At 39.0% G+C, this 26,487-nt stretch overlaps 1 protein-coding gene across 7 annotated transcripts in view; it reads left to right on the top strand.

Moving 5' to 3' along the window:
- Positions 1-26,487, top strand: part of INTS6L (integrator complex subunit 6 like) — a 57,403-nt gene that overhangs the window by 26,042 nt on the left and 4,874 nt on the right. For 3 of the 7 annotated variants that reach the window (XM_061408444.1, XM_061408440.1, XM_061408442.1), the window contains exons 5-14: positions 111-294; positions 576-704; positions 3,972-4,135; positions 7,104-7,256; positions 10,589-10,721; positions 18,733-18,827; positions 19,835-19,945; positions 22,144-22,362; positions 23,596-23,719; positions 24,767-24,909. In XM_061408444.1, the coding sequence (XP_061264428.1) occupies positions 111-294; positions 576-704; positions 3,972-4,135; positions 7,104-7,256; positions 10,589-10,721; positions 18,733-18,827; positions 19,835-19,945; positions 22,144-22,362; positions 23,596-23,719; positions 24,767-24,909 (1,455 nt within the window). Of the gene's footprint in view, positions 1-110; positions 295-575; positions 705-3,971; positions 4,158-5,556; positions 5,616-7,103; positions 7,257-10,588; positions 10,722-18,732; positions 18,828-19,834; positions 19,946-22,143; positions 22,363-23,595; positions 23,720-24,766; positions 24,910-26,487 lie in introns of those variants that run through there. The other 4 variants (XM_061408441.1, XM_061408443.1, XM_061408446.1 and 1 more) reach the window with 3 other exon arrangements.

A 26,487-nucleotide genomic window follows, 5' to 3' on the forward strand; every position in this document is an offset into this window, starting at 1 on the left:
TGCCTCATTTTATTGACAACATCAAAGAAAAGTGAACCCTTTAACTCTTGAATTGTCTTCATTTCTATATGAGTTGTTATGATGAAACTTTTACAATTTTGCCTTATCAGCTTCATCTGCCTTTGAATTCTCCTCTGCCTGGAAGTGAACTAACTAAAGAACCTTTTCGTTGGGATCAAAGGTTGTTTGCCCTGGTGTTGCGTTTGCCTGGATTGGCTTCTACTGAACCGGAGCAGATAGGGAGTGTACCAACTGATGAATCTGCCATCACACAGATGTGTGAAGTCACAGGAGGTATTGGCGGATATTTGCTATTTCTAAAGCGAAGAATTCAGGGCAGCAGAGTACCACTTTCCGTAAATGCCATATCCTAGCTTTACTTTTTTCCCTTCTGTATCTTTTAACTCTGCTGCTTAAGCTCATCATTAGTGTGAGGTTTGCCCCCCGTGTGAGCTTCCCTGGTGGCTCATAGTTTTGATTATTTTGAGTTGTATTTTAGGATTTCAAATGCTTGTATTGTTAAGTAGTATTTTATTTGATCAACCTTGTACTATTTGTTTTTCCTTCTGGTTTAGGTCGCTCCTACTGTGTTAGAACACAAAGAATGTTGAATCAATGTTTAGAATCTTTAGTTCAAAAAGTTCAGAGTGGTGTAGTTATTAACTTTGAAAAAACAGGACCAGATCCACTTCCTATTGGAGAAGGTACAGTAGATCACCTTTTTTTCTTTTAACCTTGAAGTGTTTACATAGGAGAGCAATCTGAGACTGAGAAAACATTGAACTAATCGCAAGAGAATACTGTTTTCACTAGCCACCCACATTCAAGTGGTCACAGACATCCATCCAAACAACTGCCATTCATCCGTTGCCTGTGGCTACCTTTCTAGCTTTAATTCAATGTCAATTCTTCCTCAGAACATTCTTCCCTTTCCCTGCCCATTTCATATTTCTGGTCCTAGTGTTAGGATAACACTGAATTCTTCACTTCTCTAGTCATAAAATAGCTGGATATTCACGACAGAGTGCCACTTAGCCAGCCATCTGGTTTTGGTCTTGTGAGCGCCAATGTCTCAAACTATCTTGGTAAAATCTATATTTGTTACCACACATCAGCAAGAGGTTGTGAATGTTTAGCCAGGACCTGCTAGTATTCTGTAAGATCCTACACCAGTATTTTCCTGGCCACTGTTCTTTTTCTGGGGGGTGGGGGGAAGTCACGGAGGGCTCCACGTGGCTTGTGGGATCTTAGTTCCTTGACCAGGGATGGAACCTGGGCCCCTGCACTGGAAGGGCAGAGTCTTAACCACTGAACTGCAAGGGAAGTCCCTCTTGGCCATTTATTAACTGCAGAACCTTTTGTCTTCAAATGAGATTTTATAGAAACGTCAACATCTCAAAATATGAAAGCAGAGCTGCTTTTGTATTGGAAAAGGGAATCATACCCCATTGCATGGCTCCCTCAGAGCTCTGGGCTTCCCTGGTGGCTCAGACGGTAAAGCGGGAGACCTGGGTTTGATCCCTGAGTTGGGAAGATCCCCTGGAGAAGGAAATGGCAACCCACTCCAGCACTCTTGCCTGGAAAATTCCATGGACTGAGGAGCCTGGTAGGCTACAGTCCATGGGGTCACAAAGAGTTGGACATGACTGAGTGACTTCACTGAGAGCTCTGTTCTAGGCCATAGCTTGTCTTCATTCCTGTCGGTTCATGCACAGCACACATACCCGTGTGTACCTAGACTCCATCATCACCGCAGTGCTTGTCTGATCTGATTCATACATTTTAATTGTTGTGGCCACAATTAGTGGTAGCTGCCTGGAGAAGCAAAAGGGTAAGTGCAAAGGGGCAGAAAGACACATTTCTTGCTGAGGCAGTGGATCCTATGATTCCTGAATTTTTTGCTTTTTAGTCTCTAAAACCCTTTAAGAAGCTAGTGGAAAAATAGAGACCCCTCTCTCCAGAAAAAAGTACATGGACAACACATGCACACATAATTTTGTATTTCATTTCAGGGGTTCTTGGACTCCAATTAAAAAACACACAGATAATGGACTTGGGGACACAGGGTGGGAAGGGGAGGGTGGGGTGAAGCGAGAGAGTAGCATTGACATACATACACTACCATGTATGAAATACATAGCTAAGGGGAAGCTGCTGCATAGCAGAGGGAGCTCAGCTCAGTGCTCCGTGATGACCTAGAGGGGTGGGGTGGGGCGGGGGGTGGAAGAGAGGTTCAAGAGGGAGGGAATATATGCATACTTATGGCTGCTTCACATTGTTGTACAGTAGAAACAAATACAGCATTGTAAAGCAATTATCCTCCAATTAAAATATAAGTTTTAAAAAACATATGTAGAGGTGGCCTAGAACTTCTATGAATAAATTTATAGAACTCTACCAAGAGAAACAAAAAAGTCTATATTAAATGGAGAGGTACCATGTGCTTGACTGGGAAGAATGGATAGTGTGAAGTTATCGCTTCTCAAATAAATATAAATACATATATATACACATATATATTTCATGTACTTTGATCTAAAAATTTTTAACAGGATTTTTGGGAAACATAAAAGATGACTTTAAAGTCCATTAAGAAATAAAATAATAAATGTTAAATACCTTAAGAAACACCTGCTATAGAAGACTGAGGCCTCACAGCCTATTTCAAAATAATTAATTGTAAAGGAAGGACATGTTGCATTGGTAATGATAGACCACTCAAGTCCATAATTTTGTGTTCATTACCTTCCCGTGAGCTGGGAACTTTCCTACTGAAAACCAGTTAGATCGTGCCATATAAATAGCTCAAACATTCTTTCTAGCTCCATTTTCCCTTTGTCCAGAGTTCTTAACCTTTGAGATTCTGATGAAAGCTAAGAATTTTCTCCTCAAAAAAACCACATCCCCAGAACTGTGAACTAACTCAACTTCAGAGGGGATCTTTTGGTTCCCTGAAGCCATTATATGTATTCTCTATAGTTTCATGGACCTCAGTAAATCCCCTGCTCTAAAGTAATTACTTGTTTAAAGTAATGCTTAAATAAGTAAATCAAATGGTATGTAATTTAAGAAAAACATGAGACTCAAATCATTATCACGTATTTTTTACAATTATAATTTAGACTAATGAATCATAACATTAAAGGTTATGTAACTCTGCCTTGCCCTTTTTTCAGGGGGCAAATGAAATACACTAGCTCAAATAATTAAAATACACTCAGGGTATATTATTCAGCATTATATGATGCCCAGTTTCCATGGGATTTTAATATGGGTGAAGAAGGAAATTATAATGAAGTAGTCCATATAAACTTGATGCATTCACTTTGTATTCCCTCCCCAACTATATACATAGATTGTATTGTCATCGTTCCTTCTACCTTTCAGTGAATTTGCCTTTGTGGTCATTGGGTCTAACTGTTTAGTAAAGAATACTTTTTTAATCTAGTTGAAAATAGAAAAAAAATCTAAATGGATTTTATGACTTATTCTGTCAGATTCCAAAAAAGTGAAACTATACCAGGGAATGAACAATTTTCATACGCCTAATTTGAAAAAATAATTGTTGTGGTTTAGTGTGTTTAATTTGTGTCAAACCTCAGAAAATTTAAAACTAACTTTATGACAGTTTTCCATATAACTACCTATTTCGGTTATAGTTAAGGAAGAAGGGTATGGGATATCAGATTAGAGGAGTTGGATTAGATGATGAAAAGAGTTGCGATTGTAAAGCAACTGCACTCCAATAAAAAAAGTAATGATAAAAACAAAACAAAAAAACAAAAACAGAAAAGAGTAGCCAGAGAAAACATTTAGAAAGTCTAGTGGAGTCACTTTTTTTCTTCCATCTTTCATGAATCACTGTTTTGGTCTTGTTTTGTACTTTGCTTTCAACTGAAGAATCTGTACAAGGAGATCAGTGGCTGTACAAAGAAATTCATGCCTTATTCTGTCTTTTGTTTAATTTTCAGATGGACTTATGGATTCATCCAGGCCAAGCAATTCATTTGCTGCTCAGCCATGGCATAGTTGTCATAAGCTCATTTATGTGCGGCCTAACTCTAAGACTGGTGTTCCTGTTGGGCATTGGCCAATTCCAGAATCTTTTTGGCCAGATCAGAATTTACCTTCACTAGTAAGTGTCATAAAACAAAAAGGTAAACATCATTCTGGATTTTCAATTAGCTGATTACAGAGAACTGTTTAAAATAGCTTGGAAACTTTTAAGCTGTGCCTTCTATCACTTACTGGAAAGTCTAGCTTGTACTAAAAGCAAGAGAGGACTTCCTTTCTGTTAGGGCATTCTTTCTCTCAGTTGCCTTTGCCACTTAATCTACCCTCTTTAGATTTTAAAATATTGTTGTTTTTGATGCTGTTGCAATCTGTGGCTTGGTTTTTATTTCAGAGCCGCCGACTGAATTTCTGTGGTAAACACAATGCATGAAAAGGGCAGGCACTGATTTTCATGTACATCCTTGGGAAATTAGAACTTAGTTTACACTGTGTATAGGTTCTAGAAATGTATTCAAAGCAGAGATTCATCCATTCTCTGAGGGAGCCATTGGACATGTAGTGGGACTTTGTGGGCCTACTTTTCAGTATTTTTATAATCAGTGGACTTGAGTTCCTTGGCAGTGTACTTTTCGGTTCAGTTCAGTTCAGTTGCTCAGTCGTATCTGACTCTTCGCAATCCCATGGACTGCAGCACGCCAGGCCTCCCTGTCCATCACCAACTCCCAGAGTTTACTCAAACTCATGTCCATTGAGTCTGTGATGCCATCCAACCATCTCATCCTCTGTCGTCCCTTTCTCTCCCCGCTTCAATCTTTCCCAGCATCAGGGTCTTTTCCAGTGAGTCAGTTCTTCTCATCAGGTGGCCAAAGTTATTGGAGTTTCAGCTTCAGCATCAGTCCTTCCAATGAATATTCAGGACTGATCTCCTTTAGGATGGATTGGTTGGATCTCCTTGCAGTCCAAGGGACTCTTAAGAGTCTTTGAATGATGAGTAATTAAGCAATATTTTAAAAATTATCTTTAAGCAAAGATTTATCTTTTTGTTCACCATATTTGGTGGAACAGGGTTTGATATTGTGGTTGCTCCATGTGAAACCTATTCTCCTTTTCATCCTCCTCCCTCCTCCCAGCCAATATAAAAAGGCCAGAGCAATCCTTGGGGCATCCAGGTGTCTCAGTGGCAAAGAATCCACCTGCCAATGCAGGAAACGTGGGTTCAGTCTCTGGGTTCAGAAGATCCCCCGGAGAAGGAAATGGCAACCCACTGCAGAATTCTTGTCTGGAAAATACCATGGACAGGGAAGCCTGGCCGACTTCCATGTGACAGTTCATGGAGTCACAGAGTTGTACATGACTTAGTGACTAAACGGCAACAACAATCCTTGCTAGGGGTGGGGCGGAGAAAGAGGCACAAAATGGTCACTGCTTTTCCACTGCCTTCCAGATTCAGCCAATCTATAGTCTATCTAAATTTTAGACATTTCTGACATGAACTGGATTTTTCTCCTGATTGCTATTTTGAGGTTCCTGCATTTTTTTCAGAGGTGCCCATGGAAGGCCAGAATATACGACTGAAGAGCCATCCTCAGTCCCTGCAGTGGGTGAGGCTCCATCTCCTCGTGTGTCCCTCAGGACACTGAGGTGGCATGCTTGTTAAACCTCAGAGCCCAGTTACTCTCAGCTCCTTCAAACCCCAGAGTGAATGTTTTAGTTACAAATCTGCATCATTATTGCTGGTGACGGGGTTTCACTTATGTCTTTTTATAGATTTCAATCTAATAAGTAAGAAATATTTCACAAGTTTGATTAAAATTAAAATCAGGGAAAAAAACAGAATTGAAGAAATTCCAGGTAACTCACATAGCTTGTGTTACTGTTCCTCCAGGTTTTTTTTTTTTTTTTTTTTTAAATTTTGGCCACATGACAGGGCGTGTGGGATCCTAGTTCCCCAACCAGGGACCAAACCCATGGCCTCCACATTGGAAGTGCAGAGACCCAACCACTCGACCACCAGGGGCAGTCCATTTCTCCAGCTTTAAAAGCACATTGGAAGGCTATTTTTCTCAGTCCCCAAAACATCTTGTAGGTTTGTAAATCATAAAGGCAAATTAGCATGTTTTTCCCTTTTATAAAGAAAAGGAGATGTTTTATCATATTCACATCAGCCTTACAGATCTCTGAGCAAGAGTACACAGAGCCACGTCTCACTCTTGACCTTGTGACTTGTCCTGTCTCTTTCTCTCTCCGTTTGCCCTTGCTGCCACCATTTCTCTCACTGGTGCTCTCCATCCCCACAAGCTAAACCCGTTAATAAAATGACTGCTCCATCAGTCTGCTCTGGTACCCCAGGTACACGGGCCTTTCAGCCCAGCCAAGAGCATCCCCATCTCTAGCTGTTCAGTAAGTGTTTGGGTGTGAGAAATGCTATAAAAATTCAGCTGCAAAGAAAATTTCAGCTAGGCCCTGGAGTTGTGACGGGCTCATTTTCAGTCTCTGTCTTGCCTTTTCCATTCCTTTATAATTGTTCATCTTGCTTGTTAGTGGCTCCAGCTCTGTCATTACCTCATTTGAAAGCTTCATGGATTTCCTCTTTCCTAGCAGTTTCTGACTTATCTGAAACCTTACATACAAAGTAGTGAAGGGAAGATAGTCCTTGAATGTCACAAAGTGGATCTGAATTTCCGGGTTCTTAATATTCAAGGCAGTTTTATTTTTTACTTCCCTAAAACTGTAGTTACGAGTGTTATAATTTACCTTTCTTCTTCCCAATGCCAAGTAGATGGTAGAGCGAAAGAATCTGAGTCCCCTCTGCCATTGATGACACTTAGAGCTCAAGAGCCATCTTTCACAAAACAGCCCATCTATATATCTCAGCGATGGTTTAACAAAACATAAAAGAGTTGCATGTAACTATAGCTGATTCTTGTTGATGTATGACAGAAAACCACAAAATTCTGTAAAGCAATTATCCTTCAATTAAAATTGTTTTTAAAAATGAATGACCAACAAGGACTTAAAAAGAGCTTCAGAGTTGTCAGATATATCAACTGTCTTGATAACAGATTGTATTTTCCCCTCTTGTTTTTTAGCCTCCACGAACATCTCATCCTATTGTGAGGTTCTCCTGTATAGATTGTGAGCCAATGGTAATAGACAAACTTCCCTTTGACAAATATGAACTTGAACCTTCACCCTTAACTCAGTACATCCTGGAACGAAAGTCGCCCCATACTTGCTGGCAGGTACTTCCCCTTTGTTGTTAGCCAAATGTCTGGAACCACTCAGAGATCTGGGAATTGTTTAAAGAACTTTCAAAGGTTAATCTGGGAATAGTTGGGCTGAGTCTATTAATAATGTTTCTCACAAATGCTATCAAGTAAGCAACATGGCTAAGCAAATAACTTCAGGCTGAAGTTAGCCTACCATACACATTGCCATTTAAGGAACCTGATGAAACCTACATATTTGGAGGACTCCCCTGAAGCCTATCCAGGGACCCCAGGTTAAAGGCTATGGCTATGGCTTCTGCAGCTGAAGCAATGTTCTCAGTCCTTATTGTGAACTTGACAGATTGGACAAAGGTTTTCTTGTTTTGTTTTGTTTTTTTGGTCAAACCACATGACTTGCAGGATCTTAGTTCCCCAACCAGGGATCAAACTCACGCCCTCTGCAGTAAAAATGTAGAGCCCTAACCACTGGACTGCCAGGGAATTCCCAGTACAAGACATTTTTGACAAACAAAACAAAACAAAAACATAAACCTGAAATTACTTTATGTATTAGTGTAATGTAATCAAGCTCTTCTTGTAGTACAAACCACACTGGTGTGTGTGGTATGGATTTTCCTTGGATGAAGGAGATGCATAGGCAGATGTACAACACTGACCCTTCCAAGAGGCACACTTCAGCCAGGAGGGCTTGCTTATTTGTTAATAGACTCACCTTTGGATTTTAATTTGTGAAAATCCATATATGGTAATCACAGCTATTTTATTTGAATATAATAAGGATGTCCTACACTGTAAGAATGTTTGTTCTATTTCTAAACTACAGCAATCAGTAATTGTTACATTTTACTTACGCTAGGGACACTTTCAGACCACCATCTGTTTCAACCTACAATGTGAAATCATTGCTACTAGTTGTCTTTAAACTACTTAAATTCTACAAAGATGCTAAAATTGGGTAGACAAAAAAGGAACAGGTGTAAAGCAAGGATGTAAAAGTGCAAGAAACAGAGTGATCTCATAAATATAATACTGAGCGAAAGAAGCCAGACATAAAAGATCACATATCATATGATTCAACTTTATATAGTTCAAAAAGATGTAAGATTGCCTTTTATTTTGTTCAAAGTCAGGAGAGTGATTTCTCTTGGGGGTACAGAATGGTGACCAGAAAAAGACACGAAGGGTTTTCTGGTCAGGTTCTATTTCTTGATCCAGGTGCTGATGACACATATACGTTCATTTTTTGAGCATTCATTGAACTGTATACTTATAATTCATGCAATTTTGAATGTATGTTTATATTTATATAAAATACACCAAAATGTGCTAGAAATGTAGATATAGGGATGAGAGCATGCTAAGTTAAAATCAAGGTAAAAGCTTGAATTTATGAATTGAAAAACATTTTGGAATACAAGCATATAAAATTACAAATTACAGTTTTCCCCCCAAATAAACCCTTTATTCTATATAGCATCTTCCTTGTAAATCTTCTCCAAAGGAACTTAAGAAATCCTGTCCTCAATCCTTGCAGCACCGCTTAAATTTGCCATATGTCTTTCTCTTGCATCTTATGTTACTTTGGTTTAGAGTAGTTTAATGTGATGAATTAGTGGGAATGAAAAAGAATAAGATGAACCAGGAGCCAGGAAATTTTGGAAAGTCATAATGGAAACTGGATTCTAACCCCAGCTTTCCCACCAACTATGTGGTTTTTGGACCAGACACTTTCTCTAGACTAGATGATCTCTAATGATCCCTTTGAACCTCCAAATTCTGTGAATCTGCAGGTGATAAAGAATTTGGAAAAACTCAATGGGCTTACGGGAAGGAAGGAAGGTATGAGGGTGGGAAGGGAGGGAATAAAGACAGAAAGAGAGTGAGCAAGGAACAAAAAAAACAGTGCTTCTCCTTTCAGAAGAGTTATAGGTATGATCCTTGCTGGCTGTAACTTTTTTATCCTTTGTGATGATTTCCCCTCATTCTATTATACACACTTAGGAAACAGGAGGAAATCCAACATGTGGTGAAAGTCGCTCAGTCGTGTCCGACTCTTTGTGACCCCATGGACTGTACAGTCCATGGAATTCTCCAGGCCAGAATACTGGAGTGGGTAGCCTTTCCCTTCTCCAGGGGATCTTCCCAACCCAGAGATGGAACCCAGTTCTCCTGTATTGCAGGCAGATTCTTTACCGGCTGAGCTACCAGGGAAGCCTGGGTCCAACATGTTTTATTACAATTGTCTGTTTCTATTAAGGTTCAAATTAAGAGATGAAATCTAGTAGATGAGTCATGTTTTAACACAATCCATTGTTTTGTGGAGGCATCCATTACATAGGAAGATTTATTTTAAGCTACAGCTAAGTATAGAAAGAATTCAGTGAACTGGTAGGTGATGTTGCTGGTTGAACAAGAATTAGCAAAGTAAGTGGGTTCTGTTCACCATCAGGATGTGACTTCTGTCTTAAATATCCTGCTGAAGGATGTTAGAAAAGGTAAAGGTCTAGGTCCATAAAATTATATACTAATGTCCTGATTTGGCCAAAGAGTGAACATGGAACACAGAGAAATCATGATAGCTAGAGGACTCCAGAATAGCATATCAGGCGAATGGGACCTGAAAATATCATATCAAATCAGGAATAAGGAATAAGATGCTAGTCATATGTAATAAAGATTAATGTTCTCATTTTTATCGAATGTTTGTTCCACCAGGATTATTTACAAGAGAAAATGCCTTCCAGATTGAACCAAAGCATCTCCTTGCTCAATATAATTGTCTCAAAATAATTAGCACCAGTGCCTGGCTTGTAATAGACTCCTCATAAATATTTATTGGATGAAAAATGAATAAATGGGTAGGGAAATGGGGCATCAAAGGGAAGTAGAGCAAGACTTAATAGTAGTTCACATAAGGAGTGTTAGCATAATCCTTTAAATGGGCTTTGTTTTTGTAATTGCATGCTTTAGGCATGGGGCCATGTTCCATTTTCCTAAAGTCTCCACTCTGGTCACCACTTGTTCTTTTGAGAAGTCAATTTGTTTTAATGGCTGGTATCACTTAGTGGTATTTCAGCCTAATTTTCCATTGTGCTAACTAAGTAAATATTTGGGTATTGTTGTTGCAGCCTGTGGTCTCCAAATGGTTATTTCATTTACTAACACAATTTATAAAAGAATTGCAATCTGAACATTCTATTTTTTGACATAAATATAGAGAAAGCAGTATTCCCATTTTAAAATTACAATTGTGCCAGAGATGCTGGTATAGCATGTTGCTGTGAGTTTGGTTTGACATAAAATCCTTATTGTCATAACTGTACATTACTTCATGATCTTCTCAGGTATTTGTTACTAGCAGTGGAAAATACAATGAACTTGGATATCCATTTGGTTATTTAAAAGCCAGTACGACTTTAACTTGTGTAAACCTCTTTGTGATGCCGTACAACTACCCAGTTTTACTCCCTCTTTTAGGTAAGTCAAGTATGTGCCATTCAGTCATCTTTTCAGTGTGGTGGTAGTTTAGTTGCTAAGTTGGGTCTGACTCTTTGTGACCCTAGGGACTATAACCCACGTCCTCTGTCCATGGAATTTCCCAGGCAAGAATACTGGAGTGGGTTGCCATTCCCTTCTCCAGGGGATCTTCCCTGCCCAGGGATTAAAGCCGGGCCTCCTGCATTGCAGGCAGATTCTTTACCACTGAGCCACCAGGGAAGCCCTTAGTCATCTTTAAAATACAGCAAAAAAGAAAAGTTGATGATGAACTAAGCATTTTAAATGTATCCAAAGAGTAATGGGTGTCAGGATATATAAAAGTCTAAAAACTGATTAAGAAAGATAGAATTGGCATCCTGCTTTCTGTTGTGTTCATTTTCCTTTTGTTGTTTTTGCATCAGACAGAAAAGACTCTTCACCTGGGAAAGTGGAAGTATTAGTCACTTAGTCCTGTCCGACTCTTTGTGACCCCATGGACTGTATAGCCCACCAGGTTCTTCTGTCCATGGGATTCTCCAGGCAAGAGTACTGGAGTGGGTTGCCATTCCCTTCTCCTGGGGGTGGGGGTGTGATTCTTATGCTGCTCTTTGGTTTGCAAGCTCTAGTGTTGTCACCCCTTTTCTTTTTTTTTAATATGTGTGTGTACACACTTCCTTGTTTTCTTTTTGTTTCATTTATTTACATTTATTTTATTTTTGGCTATGCCACAAGGCATGCAAGATCAAACCTGTGGCCCCTGCATCGGAAGTACAGAGTCCTAACCACTGGACGGCCAGGGAATTCCCACTTTTCTCTGGTTTTAAGTGCACTTGGCTTTTGGTAAACTAGTTTGGGCACCCCCAAAATTGATTGTGGTTGACACTTCAAGAATCTGATGGCTTTTTCAGAAAATAGGGCTTCCATGGCATTACTGGATTGCAGTTAGTTCCTCTACAAAAGAATAGGAAACGCTCTTGAGGCATCTGTTTTAAGCAAGGTAGCAAGTTAAAGTAATAGATACAATAGTGACTTCTGCAGTAACTGCAGTTGTAGAAGCTGTGGTTTTCATGGCAAAATTCTAAAAGGAACAACTCCAGAAGCTGTTACTCAGACATCACTGAAAATGTGTATGGAGATTTTTTTTCCTCTCATTTAAGGAGCCACGTCTGTTTAGAGTAATATAGTACCGCACGGTATCCTCCTCCTTGTAAAGTTACGAACATTTTTAGTTGCTGAGGTTTCTTAATTTTTGCAAAAAGGATCAAACCTTTACCAAGTTTTAATACAGTCATTAAAAGCGTAAGATTTTTTAGTGCTATAAATAGTCTATGTATCAAATGTCCTGATAAAGCAGTTCTTTTTTTTTTTTGTTCTCCCGACCCCTCCACCTGCCCTCCCTCTGCCCCTCGCCGCTCTCCCCTCCGTCCAAAGCAGTTCTTTTAAATGTTGCAAATGAAGAAGATTAAGAGTGGGTCATCATAAATGATTGTTTTGGCTAGCCTATTTACTTTATTTCTTTGTCTACTCTAAAAATATCCTCTAAGAGGTGATTGTCACTTATATAAAATATAGATTATGTCTTTGATATTAATAATACTACCAATAAAAGGTATTTTGTGGGTTTATTTACCCTGTCTTATTAAATATACCTTTATGATCTCTGGTTTTCACATCTATAAAATGAAGGATCAAACTAGCTAATCTTCACTTAAACTGTTAAGAATATTATTTTTCTGTTTTTTAAGTACACTTTTTATTTTGAGATAATTGTGGATTCACATGCAATTGTAAGAAATGATAAAAAAGAGACAACACCAAAAGTGCAGACAACAGAAGCGAAAATAAACACATGGGACTACATCAAACTTAAAGACTTTTGTGGATCAAAGGATACAGTAGAGAGCAAAAGGAAACCTATGAAATGGGAAAAAAAAATGCAAATTGTCTACCTGATCATTTGGGGGAGGGCTCTATCCAACCCTGCCTGCTGCTGCTGTTGCTGCTGCTAAGTCACTTCAGTCGTGTCCGACTCTGTGACCCCATAGACGGCAGCCCACCAGGCTCCCCTGTCCTTGGGATTCTCCAGGCAAGAACACTGGAGTGGGTTGCCATTTCCTTCTCCAATGCATGAAAGTGAAAAGTGAAAGTGAAGTCGCTCAGTCGTGTCCGATTCTTAGCGACCTCATGGACTGCAGCCCACCAGGCTCCTCCGTCCATGGGATTTGCCAGGCAAGAGGACTGGAGTGGGGTGCTATTGCCTTCTCCCCAACCCTGCCTAGACCATCATTATCCCTTTGCAAACATTCCAAACCAGAAACCCCAGAGGCATCTTTGATTTCTTCCCCTTCCCTGATCCCACACATCCATTTGAGGTTCACCTCATTCTTGACTCAGTTCGTATTCTTCTCTTTGGCTTCAAATATCCATTTGAAGACACAGGCTTTTTTATAACCTGTGTCTTCCAAGGAGCATACACCCTTTGAGGCTGAGGTCCTTGTGCCCTTGAATCCCTAAGTTGGGTTTCATGTTGAGGTTCTGCAATAGTTTCCAGCCATACTTCTGCCATTACTTCACTTTCTGGGTTGCGTGGTTTCCATAGAGATTTGGAGTCTGAACTGTAGGGTATAGCTGCCCTGATAATGAATCCTGGCTCTGCTGTTTGTTTGTTAGCTTCATGACCCTGGTTAAGATACTTAACCTCTATGTGCCTTAACTATTTCATCTATAAAGTGGGGATAATAATAGCACCTACCTGAAAGGGATTTCATTGGTGTTAAATGAATTGTGTTAGTCGCTCAGTCATGTCTGACTCTCTGCGATCCCATGGACTATAGCCCGCCAAGGCTCCTCTGTCCATGGAATTCTCCAGGCAAGAACACTGGAGTGGGTAGCCATTCCCTTCTCCAGGGGACCTTCCTGACCCAGGGATTGAATTCATGTGTCCCACATTGCAGGCAGATTCTTTACTGTCTGAGCCACCAGGGAAGCCCTTAATACAGTTAAATTGCATTGAACTCACCTGGCAAAAAGTAAGTGTTCAATAATGCTTTCAGTCATTATTGTCTGATTAATAATACTGTTCTCATTATTAATATCTATGTTATCTTAGTAGCTCTTGAAGTCCCTGATATTCCATATAATATAATTATATATTTTAATTATATATAAGGATATAATATAAAGATATAATATAAAGATATAGAACAGTTTTGTAGTTTTAGTAGGCAGTTCAGTTCAGTTCAGTCGTGCGGTCATGTCCGACTCTTTGCAACCCCATGAACTGCAGCACACCAGGCCTCCCTGTCCATCACCAACTCCGAGAGTTTACTCAAATTCGTATCCATTGAGTTGGTGATGCCATCCAACCATCTCATCCTCTTCTCCTCCTGCCCTCAATCTTTCCCAGCATCAGGGTCTTTTCCAATGAGGCAGCTCTTCGCATGAGGTGGCCAAAGTACTGGAGTTTCAGCTTTAGCATCAGTCCTTCCAAAGAACACCCAGGACTGATCTTCAGAATGGACTGGTTGGATCTCCTCGCAGTCCAAGGGACTCTCAAGAGTCTTCTCCAACACCACACTTCAAAAGCATCAATTCTTCGGTGCTCAGCTTTCTTTATAGTTCAACTCCCACATCCATAAATGACTACTGGAAAAACCATAGCCTTGATGAGACGGACCTTTGTTGGCAAATTAATGTCTCTACTTTTTAATATGCTGTCTGCTGCTGCTGCTGCTAAGTCACTTCAGTCGTGTCTGACTCTGTGCGACCCCATAGACGGCAGCCTACCAGGCTCCCCCGTCCCTGGGATTCTCCAGGCAAGAATACTGGAGTGGGTTGCCATTTCCTTCTCCAGTGCATGAAGGTGAAAAGTGAAAGTGAAGTCGTGCAGTCGTGTCCGACTCTTTGCGACCCCATGGACTGCAGCCTACCAGGCTCCTCCATCCATGGGATTTTCCGGGCAAGAGTACTGGAGTGGGGTGCCATCGCCTTCTCTGATTATGCTGTCTAGGTTGGTCATAACTTTTCTTCCAAGGAGTAAGCGTCTTTTAATTTCATGGCTGCAGTCACCATCTGCAGTGATTTTGGAGCCCCAAAAAATAAAGTCAGCCACTGTTTCCACTGTTTCCCCACCTATTTCCCATGAAGTGATGGGACCGGATGCCATGATCTTAGTTTTCTGAATGTTGAGCTTTAAGCCAACTTTTTCACTCTCCTCTTTCACTTTCATCAAGAGGCTTTTGAGTTCCTCTTCACTTTCTGCCATAAGGGTGGTGTCATCTGCATATCTGAGGTTATTGATCTTTCTCCCAGCAATCTTGATTCCAGCTTGTGTTTCTTCCAGCCCAGCGTATCTCATGATGTACTCTGCATATAAGTTAAATAAGCAGGGTGACAATATACAGCTTTGACGTACTCCTTTTCCTATTTGGAACCAGCCTGTTGTTCCATGTCCAGTTCTGACTGTTGCTTCCTGACCTGCATACACATTTCTCAAGAGGCAGGTCAGGTGGTCTGGTATTCCCATCTCTTTCAGAATTTTCCACAGTTTATTGTGATCCACACAGTCAAAGGCTTTGGCATAGTCAATAAAGCAGAAATAGATGTTTTTCCGGAACTCTCTTGCTTTTTCCATGATCCAGCAGATGTTGGCGATTTGATCTCTGGTTCCTCTGCCTTTTCTAAAACCAGCTTGAACATCTGGAAGTTTACAGTTCACGTATTGCTGAAGCCTGGCTTGGAGAATTTTGAGCGTTACTTTACTAGCATGTGAGATGAGTGCAATTGTGCAGTAGTTTAAGCATTTTTTGGCATTTCCTTTCCTTGGGATTAAAATGAAAACTGACCTTTTCCAGTCCTGTGGCCACTGCTGAGTTTTCCAAATTTGCTGACGTATTGAGTACAGCACTTTCTTTTAGGATTTGAGATAGCTCAACTGGGATTCCATCACCAGGGCATTTAGTAAAAAGTCGTGAATTTAAGTCATGTACACTTTGATGTCTGGAACATCCCTGTGGTTCTGCAGAGTACAATAACTGTCCATAAAAGTGACCCCTGTTTCCTGTTTATTAATTAAAGATTTTCATCAAAAGTATTTAAGAAAAATTTAATTATTTAAGCACCAAAATTTACCTGGGTGAGGCTTAATTGGATCAATGAGCTACCATAAGAATCATGTCAGTAGGGTGGTAACCGGATTATTACAGATGGAAAGATTCTCTCTCAATTGAGAAATTAGGAATTTTTTTTTCTATTGAGGGTCATTAACTAAAGCATTTGTAGCAACTTGTCTTTTTGTCCTCTTCTTAAATATGCCACATTCAGTCACTTATTTTGAAAAAATTAAGAACTGGGAACTTGTGTAAAGAATAAAGTTCATCTCCATCTTAAGACCAGTTATTATTAGGAAGAGGAAAAGAGAATAATTGGAAAAGGATAATTTGATATTTATTTATCACTATATATCCAGTGCTTTTCAGTTTATGCTATTTATAAATTTTGGATATTGTTTTCACATCCATAATCTAGTTACTCAGAACAATCCTATGGCGTAAGGTGATGATCATTAAACTCATTTTATGGATGAAATGGAGGCACAAAATGGTGAAGTGATTTCCTGAAGCTCACTGAGCTAAGTACATAGCATGTGTCTGAGCTTGGACTCAAACCCCACCTTTTTGGAGCAGGAAATGGGGAGAAAGGAACTGGAAGAGAAAATATCTGTAGTTTTTGAGGTGCTGACAGTGTCGTTTTACTCTTCTTCCACACTCTCACCTCCTCATCTTTCGAATGTGGATGAGCTAATTGTTCATGGTATCTTTACCACTCTGCAGACTCCAAGTGAATGGAAATCTAATACCATGGAAATCATTTTCTGAGCAGCAAAGATAGTGACTAAAGCAGTGTAAGCTTCCCTGGTGGCTCAGATGGTAAAGCGTCTGCCTGCAATGCGGGAGAACCGGGTTCGATCCCTGGGTTGGGAAGAAGATCCTCTGGAGAAGGAAATGGCAACCCACTCCAGTACTGTTGCCTGGAAAATTCCATGGACGGAAGAGCCTGGTAGGCTACAGTCTATGGGGTCACAAAAGCAGTGTCACCCTAACTGCTCTCTACCCTTGACCTAGTCAGTGGAAGATTTTCTTCCTCTCACCCCCATTAAAAAATAAATCCAACAAGAAATAACTAGACTAAATTAGCTCCTGGGTAGAATCATTGTAATTGGCATTGTTAGAAATATTAAGACTATTATTGACTCTCATTATCTAATCTATTTATACTAAATGTCTCTTCAGTCTGGTGGTATTTAAATTTGTCAGTTTCCAAAATCTGCCAAATTCCCCACAGACTTCACACAAAGACATGGTATAACAGGATACTTCCACGGTCTATCATTCCTTTCTGTCAAGATGTGAATGGTCTTTAAGGACCTGCATGCTGCAATGAGCCAGAAATCTCTTCAGATCTTTTTCCCTTTGTTCTTCCCACCCTGTACCAAAAGAAGAAAAGACCTACGTTTTATGGCTTTGTAAATTCATTTAAATTAGCTTCAGCAGGAGTGAATAATTTACTATAGCAGTAAAAGGAAGAAAATATGTAGTTGCCTTTCTTAACCAGAGTAATTCATAATTTCAAAGAATACCCCTATTTGTAGAGAAATTATGCATACAGCATAGAAATGGTTTTGTTCCTAGAAGTAAAGCATTTGTTTTTTGGATAAAAGCCAATAAACCTGAAGAAACAATATAGAGAATGAATTTATAATATTTATAATAAGTGTAGCAGGTTCATGTTTGTTGATGTCTGGGAATATCAACTTTGAATTATTATATTAAAAATTTCTTACCCTTGGAAGGAAATAATGAGACATTTTGGGAATTTTTCATGTAGTGTACATAATGCATTTAAGTTATTTAAATTATTAAATTTGAGTGTGAAAATATAGGGAATATCTGCTTATTTAAAGAATATCTTTAGTTCTATTAATAATGCACATGATATTTAAGAACCATATTTATTGAGGTGTAATTGACATTCTGTTAGCTTCAGGTGTGCAATATTGATGCAATAGTTGTATATATGTGCAATAATGATGCGATATTTGTATATATTGCAAAATGATCATCACAATAAATCTACTTAATATCTGTCACTGTACATAGTTCCAGTTTTTTTCTTGTGATGAAAAAATTAAGATTTACTCTCTTAGTAACTTTCAAATATGCAATACAGTGTAGTTAACTATAATCATGCTGTACATTACATCCCCATGACTTAATTCTCTTATAACTGGAAGTCTGTATTTAAACCCCTTCAAACATTTCAACCCCTCCACCCCTCACCTCAGGCAACCACCAATCTGTTCTCTGTGTCTATGAGTTTGTTTTGTTGTTGTTTTAACATTCTCTATTTTAAAAAAATAAAGAGATATTCTAGCAACCAGTGACCATAGATTCATCCTTAGGTGAAAATGACTACAGTAGAATTACCAATACATAAGAGGCCAGAAGGGCTTCCCTGGTGGCTCAGTGATAAAGAATCTGCCTGCCAGTGCATGAGATGCAGGTTTGATCCCTGGGTTGGAAGGATCCCCTGCAGGAGGGCATGGCACCCCACTCCAGTATTTTTGCCTGGGAAACCCCTGAACAGAGGAGCATGGAGGGCTACAGTCCATGGGGTTGCAAAAGAATCAGACACGACTTGGCAACTAAACAACAAGAGGTCAGAGAAATATTTCACATAAATCAGAGTCAGTGTTTTAATATTATGCTATGTGGCTTCACAGATGAAAGATAAATATGTAACCTGAGAATTTATATCATTTTCTAGAAAATTACTATATATAATTTTGGTACACAATACCCCCCAAATCAAATAAACTCGAATGAAATAGTCATCTAATGTACTTGAAACTAGAAATTTCTAGGGAATGGTATAATAGATGTGTGTTGCTTGATTTAGATCTTGGAATTTAGAACTGGAATAATGTAATATTTTCTTGGATTTTCTCTTGCAGATGACTTGTTTAAAGTTCACAAGCTTAAGCCAAATCTGAAGTGGCGACAGGCTTTTGACAGCTACTTAAAAACTCTGCCTCCATACTACTTATTAGTATGTATTTCTGTATATATATATGTATTAACTCTATCCATGATGATTCCTGTCACAAAAAAATGTCAATGAATCAAAAACTTCACCCCTGAAATAAGATTTTCTTTAATTTATAAATTTGAGTCGCCATTGTCTTTTCAAATTATGCCTAAGAGCCTGGAGATGTCAGGGCGGCACAAAAGAGAACTGCTTATTTTATTTCCTTTAACTGCCATGGTTATTGTTACAAAACACATCTATATTTCTCTTATAAAAATTAACTTTATGATATTATAATTTTGGAATTTAAGAAAAATGAATTGGATTCATGTATTATATTAGCCTCCCTTTTTAACTCTAGAAATTCGAAGTATGGGGTTTTCCTCTGGAAAAAACAAAACAAAACCTGACGACATTATATTTACTTATTGCTTGTTAAACGTGTCCTAGACACAGCATGAAACAGATGCACTGATTGAGGGGAATCCCAAAAAAGTAAAAAGTGACTTGGTGTCATTTGGATTTTTACAATTTGAGAAAAATATTCATAATGATTTTGAACTGGTCATATAATCTAAATTGAGATTATCAAAATCGTTTCAGAGGTGGATGTGGTCAACTGTAAGCCAAGTTTCTAGAGGTGAAAAGGCAGAATCTCAAGTGGTACCATTTGTGTCACTGGGAGGAGAAATTGGGGTGTGTTATTATTTACCATGGCAGGAACGGGGTGCACAATTAAATGTAATGTGAAATGATTTTATGACTTGGAAATTAAGACTGAAAGCAATTTGCCTGTTTGAATTTGCTGTTACTTGCTCTTCTTATCCCACTCTCTTCTGATTTTTTTGCTCTCTGCTCCTTACCTCTCTGCTATTTTCATTGCCACTTTTTAATGTTCCATGTTTGGTTTTATGTGCAGCACCTTGACTTCTAAGAAATGAATCATGTCCCTTTGCCCCTTATAACTGAACTTTGAGTATTTTAAGATTTATTCTATTCTTACTGTTGTGTATTTTGTTTCCTTATAGCCATTAAAGAAAGCACTAAGGATGATGGGAGCTCCAAATCTGATATCAGATAATTTAGATTGTGGACTTAGTTACAGTGTTATCTCTTACCTTAAAAAACTCAGCCAACAGGTAGTATTGGTAAAAACAAACAAACAAAAATCCTTTGCCCTCAGAAGTGCATTTCCTTATTCTTTAGTGTAACTGTAATTTTCAAATTAAATGTGTATATATTTCTACACTTTATGAATTAGTAGTAATGTGATTCTCTATGGCTTCTGGCTTCACCATTAAACTGCAGTTAAGGGTCTGTCAGTATCATTGGATGCTGTGCCATTTCTCCTTTTGCTTGCCAGTTTGTTTTACCCCAAGCTGGTTGATACTTTGTGGCCTAAGAGGGGCAGAGGCTTAATAGATTTATCTCATGGGTCACATTTTGTCTATCCTCAACCTAGTTTCTCCTCAAATCACATTGGGCTAGAGCATCCCCCGTTTTAGGTCAGCACACTGAGGCATGGTGTGATTAAATGACTTGCCTGAACTTCGTTTTTAGGCAATAAATATCAGCATGCTTTTTCTTGGAGAGGGGGAGATGAGACCAGTGTACCTCACACTGGAGGGTGGCAGGCCCTCCCTCTGTTCCTTTACACCCCCACCTCATTTACCATTATTCACCTTGTCCCTTGCCTGCCCCTCTCTATTAGTACCTCATCCTCCACTCACCCCTACTTATCATACTTCTCACCTCTACTTAGCCCATTCTTGCAAGGTGAAAATGCTTGAGAACTACTGAGTTAGAGCTTTACTGCCATACAAATGTGTTATGTTATATGACAAATTAATGCAGCAGCTTAACTTTGTTCTTATGCACAAATGTATTCCCAGGTAGGGACTAGTAGTAGCATTTGCAGTGACAATAATACTTCAAGTTGGATATGTTTCAAAGCTGGGCCTTTAGAAAACAGAGAGTAGTAAGTAAATAAGTGTCAGATTTCTGACACCAGAGAACATAGATGACTCTGCAGTTTGGGATGCTGACACACCTTGCTAGGAACTGGCAAAAACTTAAGTATAGTCTGGAGTTTACCAGCTCCTACCAGTCCAGTGTGCTTATACATGCAAAAGAGAGTAAAGCAAACCCAGATTTCTGATCTACCAAGCATCCCCTTAACTCCGTTCCTCTCTGCTAATAGATTTTTGTTGGTGGTGTTAATGTTTTGTTTTGGTTATTTATTGATTGATCTCTTGATTTATATTTTTTTATTTGATGTTTGCCTTAGGCCTTTAAGGCTGGGTCAGCAAGGTATGGCCAGAAGGAAGAATAGTGAACAGACTTGAAACTCATGCAAGTTCTGGGACCTTCTGGGACACATTGCTTGTATAGTTTTACAAATGGGCTTTTAGGACCCTTTGTGGAAACAGACTCTTCATTTGCTCTTATCCCCTATTTCATGACTAAATTTTTAAACAGATAATAAATATACCTCATTCTAATCATTAAAGAAAATTAATGAATATCTCCGACCAAATCACAAGAAATTCAGAATTAATTTGGGCTTATAAGACATTGGTGGAATTCTACCTTTTAGAAAAAAAAAGATCATTACTAATTTATACTAGCTCTAATTACTAATTTACTTACTAATTTAATAATTCTATGTCACCAGTGTTCTTTGAACCATCTCAGATGTATGTAAATCAGAAAATATGCCCAATATACTGCTATAATACACTCTCAAGCAATATTTATCAATAATGATATAATAGTATCTATTAAGAGAATTTTTTGTTGTGAATTATAAACTTGAGTACTATTATAAATTATTTACTTGGTAATATTTGTTAAATTAAGTATCACATTTTTGTGAGTGGTCTGATATTAGAAATAAACACTATAAGTTTTTTCAGATATAGTGCCAATCTATGTAATCTGAATTTCAGCACTAGTGCAATTTTATAAATGCAGACTTTTACCTTTTATAACTGGATTCGAAATGAGTATGTTGACTTAGACTAAATTTTACAGTAACAAAATGTGATTTTAAATATCTATGAATATAATTCTTACCCACTGTTTTCATTCTTTCCATGATTCTGTCATAATTTTGACACTAGAGAAGAGGAAAAAAATGTATTATTGGTCTTTCTAGCCCCCTCTGTTCTTTGTGGTAGTACAGAGAAGCACAGGAAAATGTTTAATTATCTGTTTTTCTGTGATTTGTAATTTAAATTTGTTCAGTGGGGTTCTTAAAGTATCATCTTTCTTAAGTAGTAAAAACAACAGTGATAATATAGCTCTTTTTATAACATACTATATACTTTCATTTTAGACCAAACTAGAGTCAGAACGAATACTAGCATCCGTGGGGAAGAAACCTCCCCAGGAAATTGGAATCAAAGTGAAAAATCATTCTGGAGGTGGTGTTTCCTTGACTCACAATAAAAACTTTAGAAAACTATTGAAAGAAATCATTGGGGATACCGCACCGAGACTGACAGAATTGAACACCAAAGAATTTGCCGGCTTCCAAGTAGGGCTCTTAAACAAGGTAAATTGTGACATAAATAGCTTGTTGGGAGTGGTGGGGGGAAATAAGGTCTGTGAAAGACAAAGGGGAGAAGGAATGGGAACAAACAAGGAGAGCTTTCAGATCCCTTGCAGAACATTTGGTCCTATCCAAAATATCCATAAGACATGTGAAAGTGAAAGTGAAGTCGCTCAGTCGTGTCTGACTCTTTGAGACCCCATGGACTGTATCCTATCAGGCTCCTCCATCCATGGGATTTTCCAGGCAAGAGTGCTGGAGTGTATTGCCATTTCCTTCTCCAGGGGATCTTCCCGACCCAGGAATCGAACCTGGGTCCCCTGCATTGCAGGCATACACTTTACCGTCTGAGCCACCAGGGAAGCCCAAATGGAACATCAGAAGGGGGCACCCGGATGACATGTAGTCCACATGAAAAGGCCCTTGGAATCTGGTCCAATCATATTTGGTTCATGCCAAATGGACAGAACCAAGTATCAAGGACCTCTTGGTATGTACTACATGTCTTATGAACATTTTGGACAGCACCAAGTATAACCAAATATCAAGGATCCTTGGGGAGGACCAAATGTCTGCTAAACTTCAGATCACAGTGCTGAACTAACATTTGTGAGAGGATGGGGAAAGGAAGGAGGAATGGGTATAAAGAGCTTCAGGCATCAGTATAGCTTGTAGAAAGTCTTGGCCAGCCCAACAGGGAACTCTGGCACCACAAGATCCCATAGAGGAGGTCCACATTGGCAGAACTGGCCAGGCCTGAACATCCCCCGTCATTCTCAGTCACTGGCTGGGGGCAGTCTGGAAAGAGCACAGCCTCTGTCCCAGTGCTGCCCCAGATCCTGAAGGCACTGTGGCTGGAGGTGCTCAGATCACTATACCCCTTGTGGATCAGCCATTGCTTCCTGGCCGGACATCCCATCAGCTCCTCTCCATGGCTGCCAGGGGAGGGCATCTAGATTATGAATAGTGGGCCTGCAAGGCTGCCACAGGCACAGATCTCAGGATCTGATGTTTTAAATGGTATACTTGAAAAAGGATGTACACAATGGCTTTAAAGCTACATGGATGTAGTAGAGTTCAGAACATGGCCAGCAAAGGCAAATTTTCCACTGCAAAATTGTACTGAAGTCAGTTATAATGAATATCCCTCTCTTTGCTAAGATTTTAAGAGGATTAGGAATTACATTTCTATATTAAAAGCCTCAGGAGTAACTGAAATTGTTTCATTTCAAATAGGATTTGAAACCTCAGACATATAGAAATGCTTATGATATTCCACGTAGAGATCTTTTAGACCAGTTAACCAGAATGCGATCCAATCTGCTGAAAACACACAAGTTTATTGTTGGACAAGATGAAGGTAAGTGAACAAAGAAGTACTTTTTGTTGATAAAATGTCAAGTCTGACTAACATGAAGGTGTTTATTGCATAAAGCATACATTATTTTGTAGTACTTTAATATTTATAATACCTATTTTCTCTAAATCCCTTCATCTACTAGCACAAGTTTATTGTTCTTGGGTTTAAGGGGAAGTGGGCATTAATTGGCATGTATATTACACTACACATGCTTTAGCTCTTGTAAGTCTCAAAACAACCCTGTGAGACAGATACTGTTTTTATGCCCATTTTTATGGACATTGGAACTCAGAATGAGCGTTTTAATAGCTTCCCCAGTTCTAGTGAGCTGGAAAGCAGCAGAAACTAGGTCTATCAGAATTCGGAAATTGTACACCCTGACACTGTACCACCTAGCCTGCTCTGATAAGTTCAATCCAGATTCCTCCTTTACAGGAAAAGAATGAACCTGATACTGTCGAGGATAATTGATGGTGATGTACAATTACCCTTGATTCCATTTTGTTCATTTTAAACAGTGTCATTTGTCCATTAAAATGAGCAAATCTTAGCCTGGCCAACCTCCTGAAATTATGTCAGTATTTTTTTTTTGAGGGGGGGGTAAGATCTTTTTTTGGGGGGGTGCTTAGAAAGCCTGTAGATCTAATCAAGTTTTCCAAAAGGGTATGGCCCACGAACCAAGATTCTTTAGATGATAAGAGAAAGCCAGAGAGCCTAGGCTCTTCAAAACACAAAATATTGGGTTTTGAGTTGGGATGTGGTATAGGGAATGTCAGCCCATTCTCAAACCTGTGATGAAGAGCGAGGGAGTTGTTCTTGGTCTAGGGATTTGAGCTTGTAGGCCGTGGTGATGTTAGACTGAGTGATGAATGGGATGAAGAGAGATGATTTTAGATCCTAGAATGCTAGATTCAAGATTTTAGCCTATCGGTTGCTGAGATACGCAATGCTAAACCAGACTATGATCATGTCCTCTCAGAAGAACCACACACACTTCAACTACAGAACATGTATAGAGCATCTGTTTGTCTTCTGGTGATTTTGCAGATTCTCTTCATAGTGTTCCAGTCGCACAAATGGGTAACTATCAAGAATATCTAAAGACATTGGCTTCTCCACTTCGAGAGATTGATCCAGATCAACCAAAAAGACTACATACTTTTGGCAATCCATTTAAACAAGATAAGAAGGTGGGATACCCAGTTCTATGTCTGCATAAATCATGATATTCTTGGAATAACTCCTTCCTTTTTGGCAAGGTGTATATAAGTCAGAGGCCTTCTGTTTGTTTAAAAGATAAAATATGTCTCCAGGGCTCTTTGTGAATGGAAAGTGGGAGCCTCCTGATGGAAGAGTATGTTGGTTAAAAAATGGTAGCTGGCATTTACTGCATACGTAGTAGGAGCTGATGTTTTAAATGATAACATTGAATGCACACAACCATTCTGCAGATGAGTATAACTGTCTGCCCTATAATATGAAGAAATCAGAGCTCACTGTGGTCAAATGATTCACCCTGAGTGACATAGCCAGTTAGAGCCAAGATTTGAACCTCCATCTTTCCAGCTCCAGAGTCTGTATTTACTCCCAGCTCCACACACTAATTCCTTCAATATTGAAATCACCATTTATTTCCTTTGTTTACATTATTCAGACCTTTAGTGCTCTATCTAGATAGTTATTAAGTGTTCTTCTTGAAATATGAAGTACTAAGTGATGTTGCTCTATTGGCTTGTCCTACAAGAAATATAAACATGAGATGTGTGTGCACACGCATGTGTGTGTGTGTATGTATCGCTGTGTGTGTATGTGAGAGATATGCTGACTTGATGATATAAGCGTGAAGACAAATAAGAATTATATCTGCAATCATGGAAGAAACCATTGTTACAAAGGTGCAGAGCATGCAATAATGTCTTCTGGAACAAAACTGGACCAAAAGTGTTCTACTTTACCTGAATCCTCAGTTAACTAGAGTTCTTAATCTTCTGTGTCTTGGTTTTTGTCACTGGTAGCACTGGCGATAACTATGACATCTAACTAATAGAGCTCTGTGGAGAATTGAGTTAGTACCTGTACATCAGTTAGAACATTACCTGACATGTGGTACATGCTCAGTGAATATGTTTTCCTCTTTCTGTACTGTTTTGCTATGGGGAATACTTTGGAAAAGTCATTTATCGTGGTTTTATTCAAATAATGGGAGTGCATCTTCCTAGGTTATCCTTGGATGAAAACAGCTTTTAGTTAACCTTCTGTACTGCTGTCTCTCATCTTTTATTCCCAGGGGTGAAAAGCCCCCTCCTTCATTTGTGTCCAGCACCAAGGTGAATATATATGAATCTCTGTGAGGTTGCTACTGAGGGAATGACATTTTCCATCTACCTATCTGTCACCATTTACATGCAGCATTCTGTATAGTGATTATCAATATTTCTTAAGGATGCATTTAAATCACACAAAAGGGAATGATTTCCTTACCAAGGGTTGATGCAAAATGGTTTGTAGCTTCTTCAGAAGGGTAACTGTGGGTTAATTTCCATTTTGGTTGATGAGAGTTTCTTATTCCCCAGGCTTTCAGGTTAATCATGATTGTGTTATGTTTGACCGTAAAACAAGTTTCCTCCTTGTTCCACTTAGACTGGATTAAAATTGAGTAGTGTTTTCTGAAAAGTCTATGTGAGGCATGGCAAATCTTTGGCCCATGATTAAGATCTATATTGTTGACATAATGCATGATCATATATGCATGTGAAGAGTGTGTGCAG

Source organism: Bos javanicus, chromosome X, assembly GCF_032452875.1.
Source record: "Bos javanicus breed banteng chromosome X, ARS-OSU_banteng_1.0, whole genome shotgun sequence".
Lineage (NCBI taxonomy): Eukaryota > Metazoa > Chordata > Mammalia > Artiodactyla > Bovidae > Bos > Bos javanicus.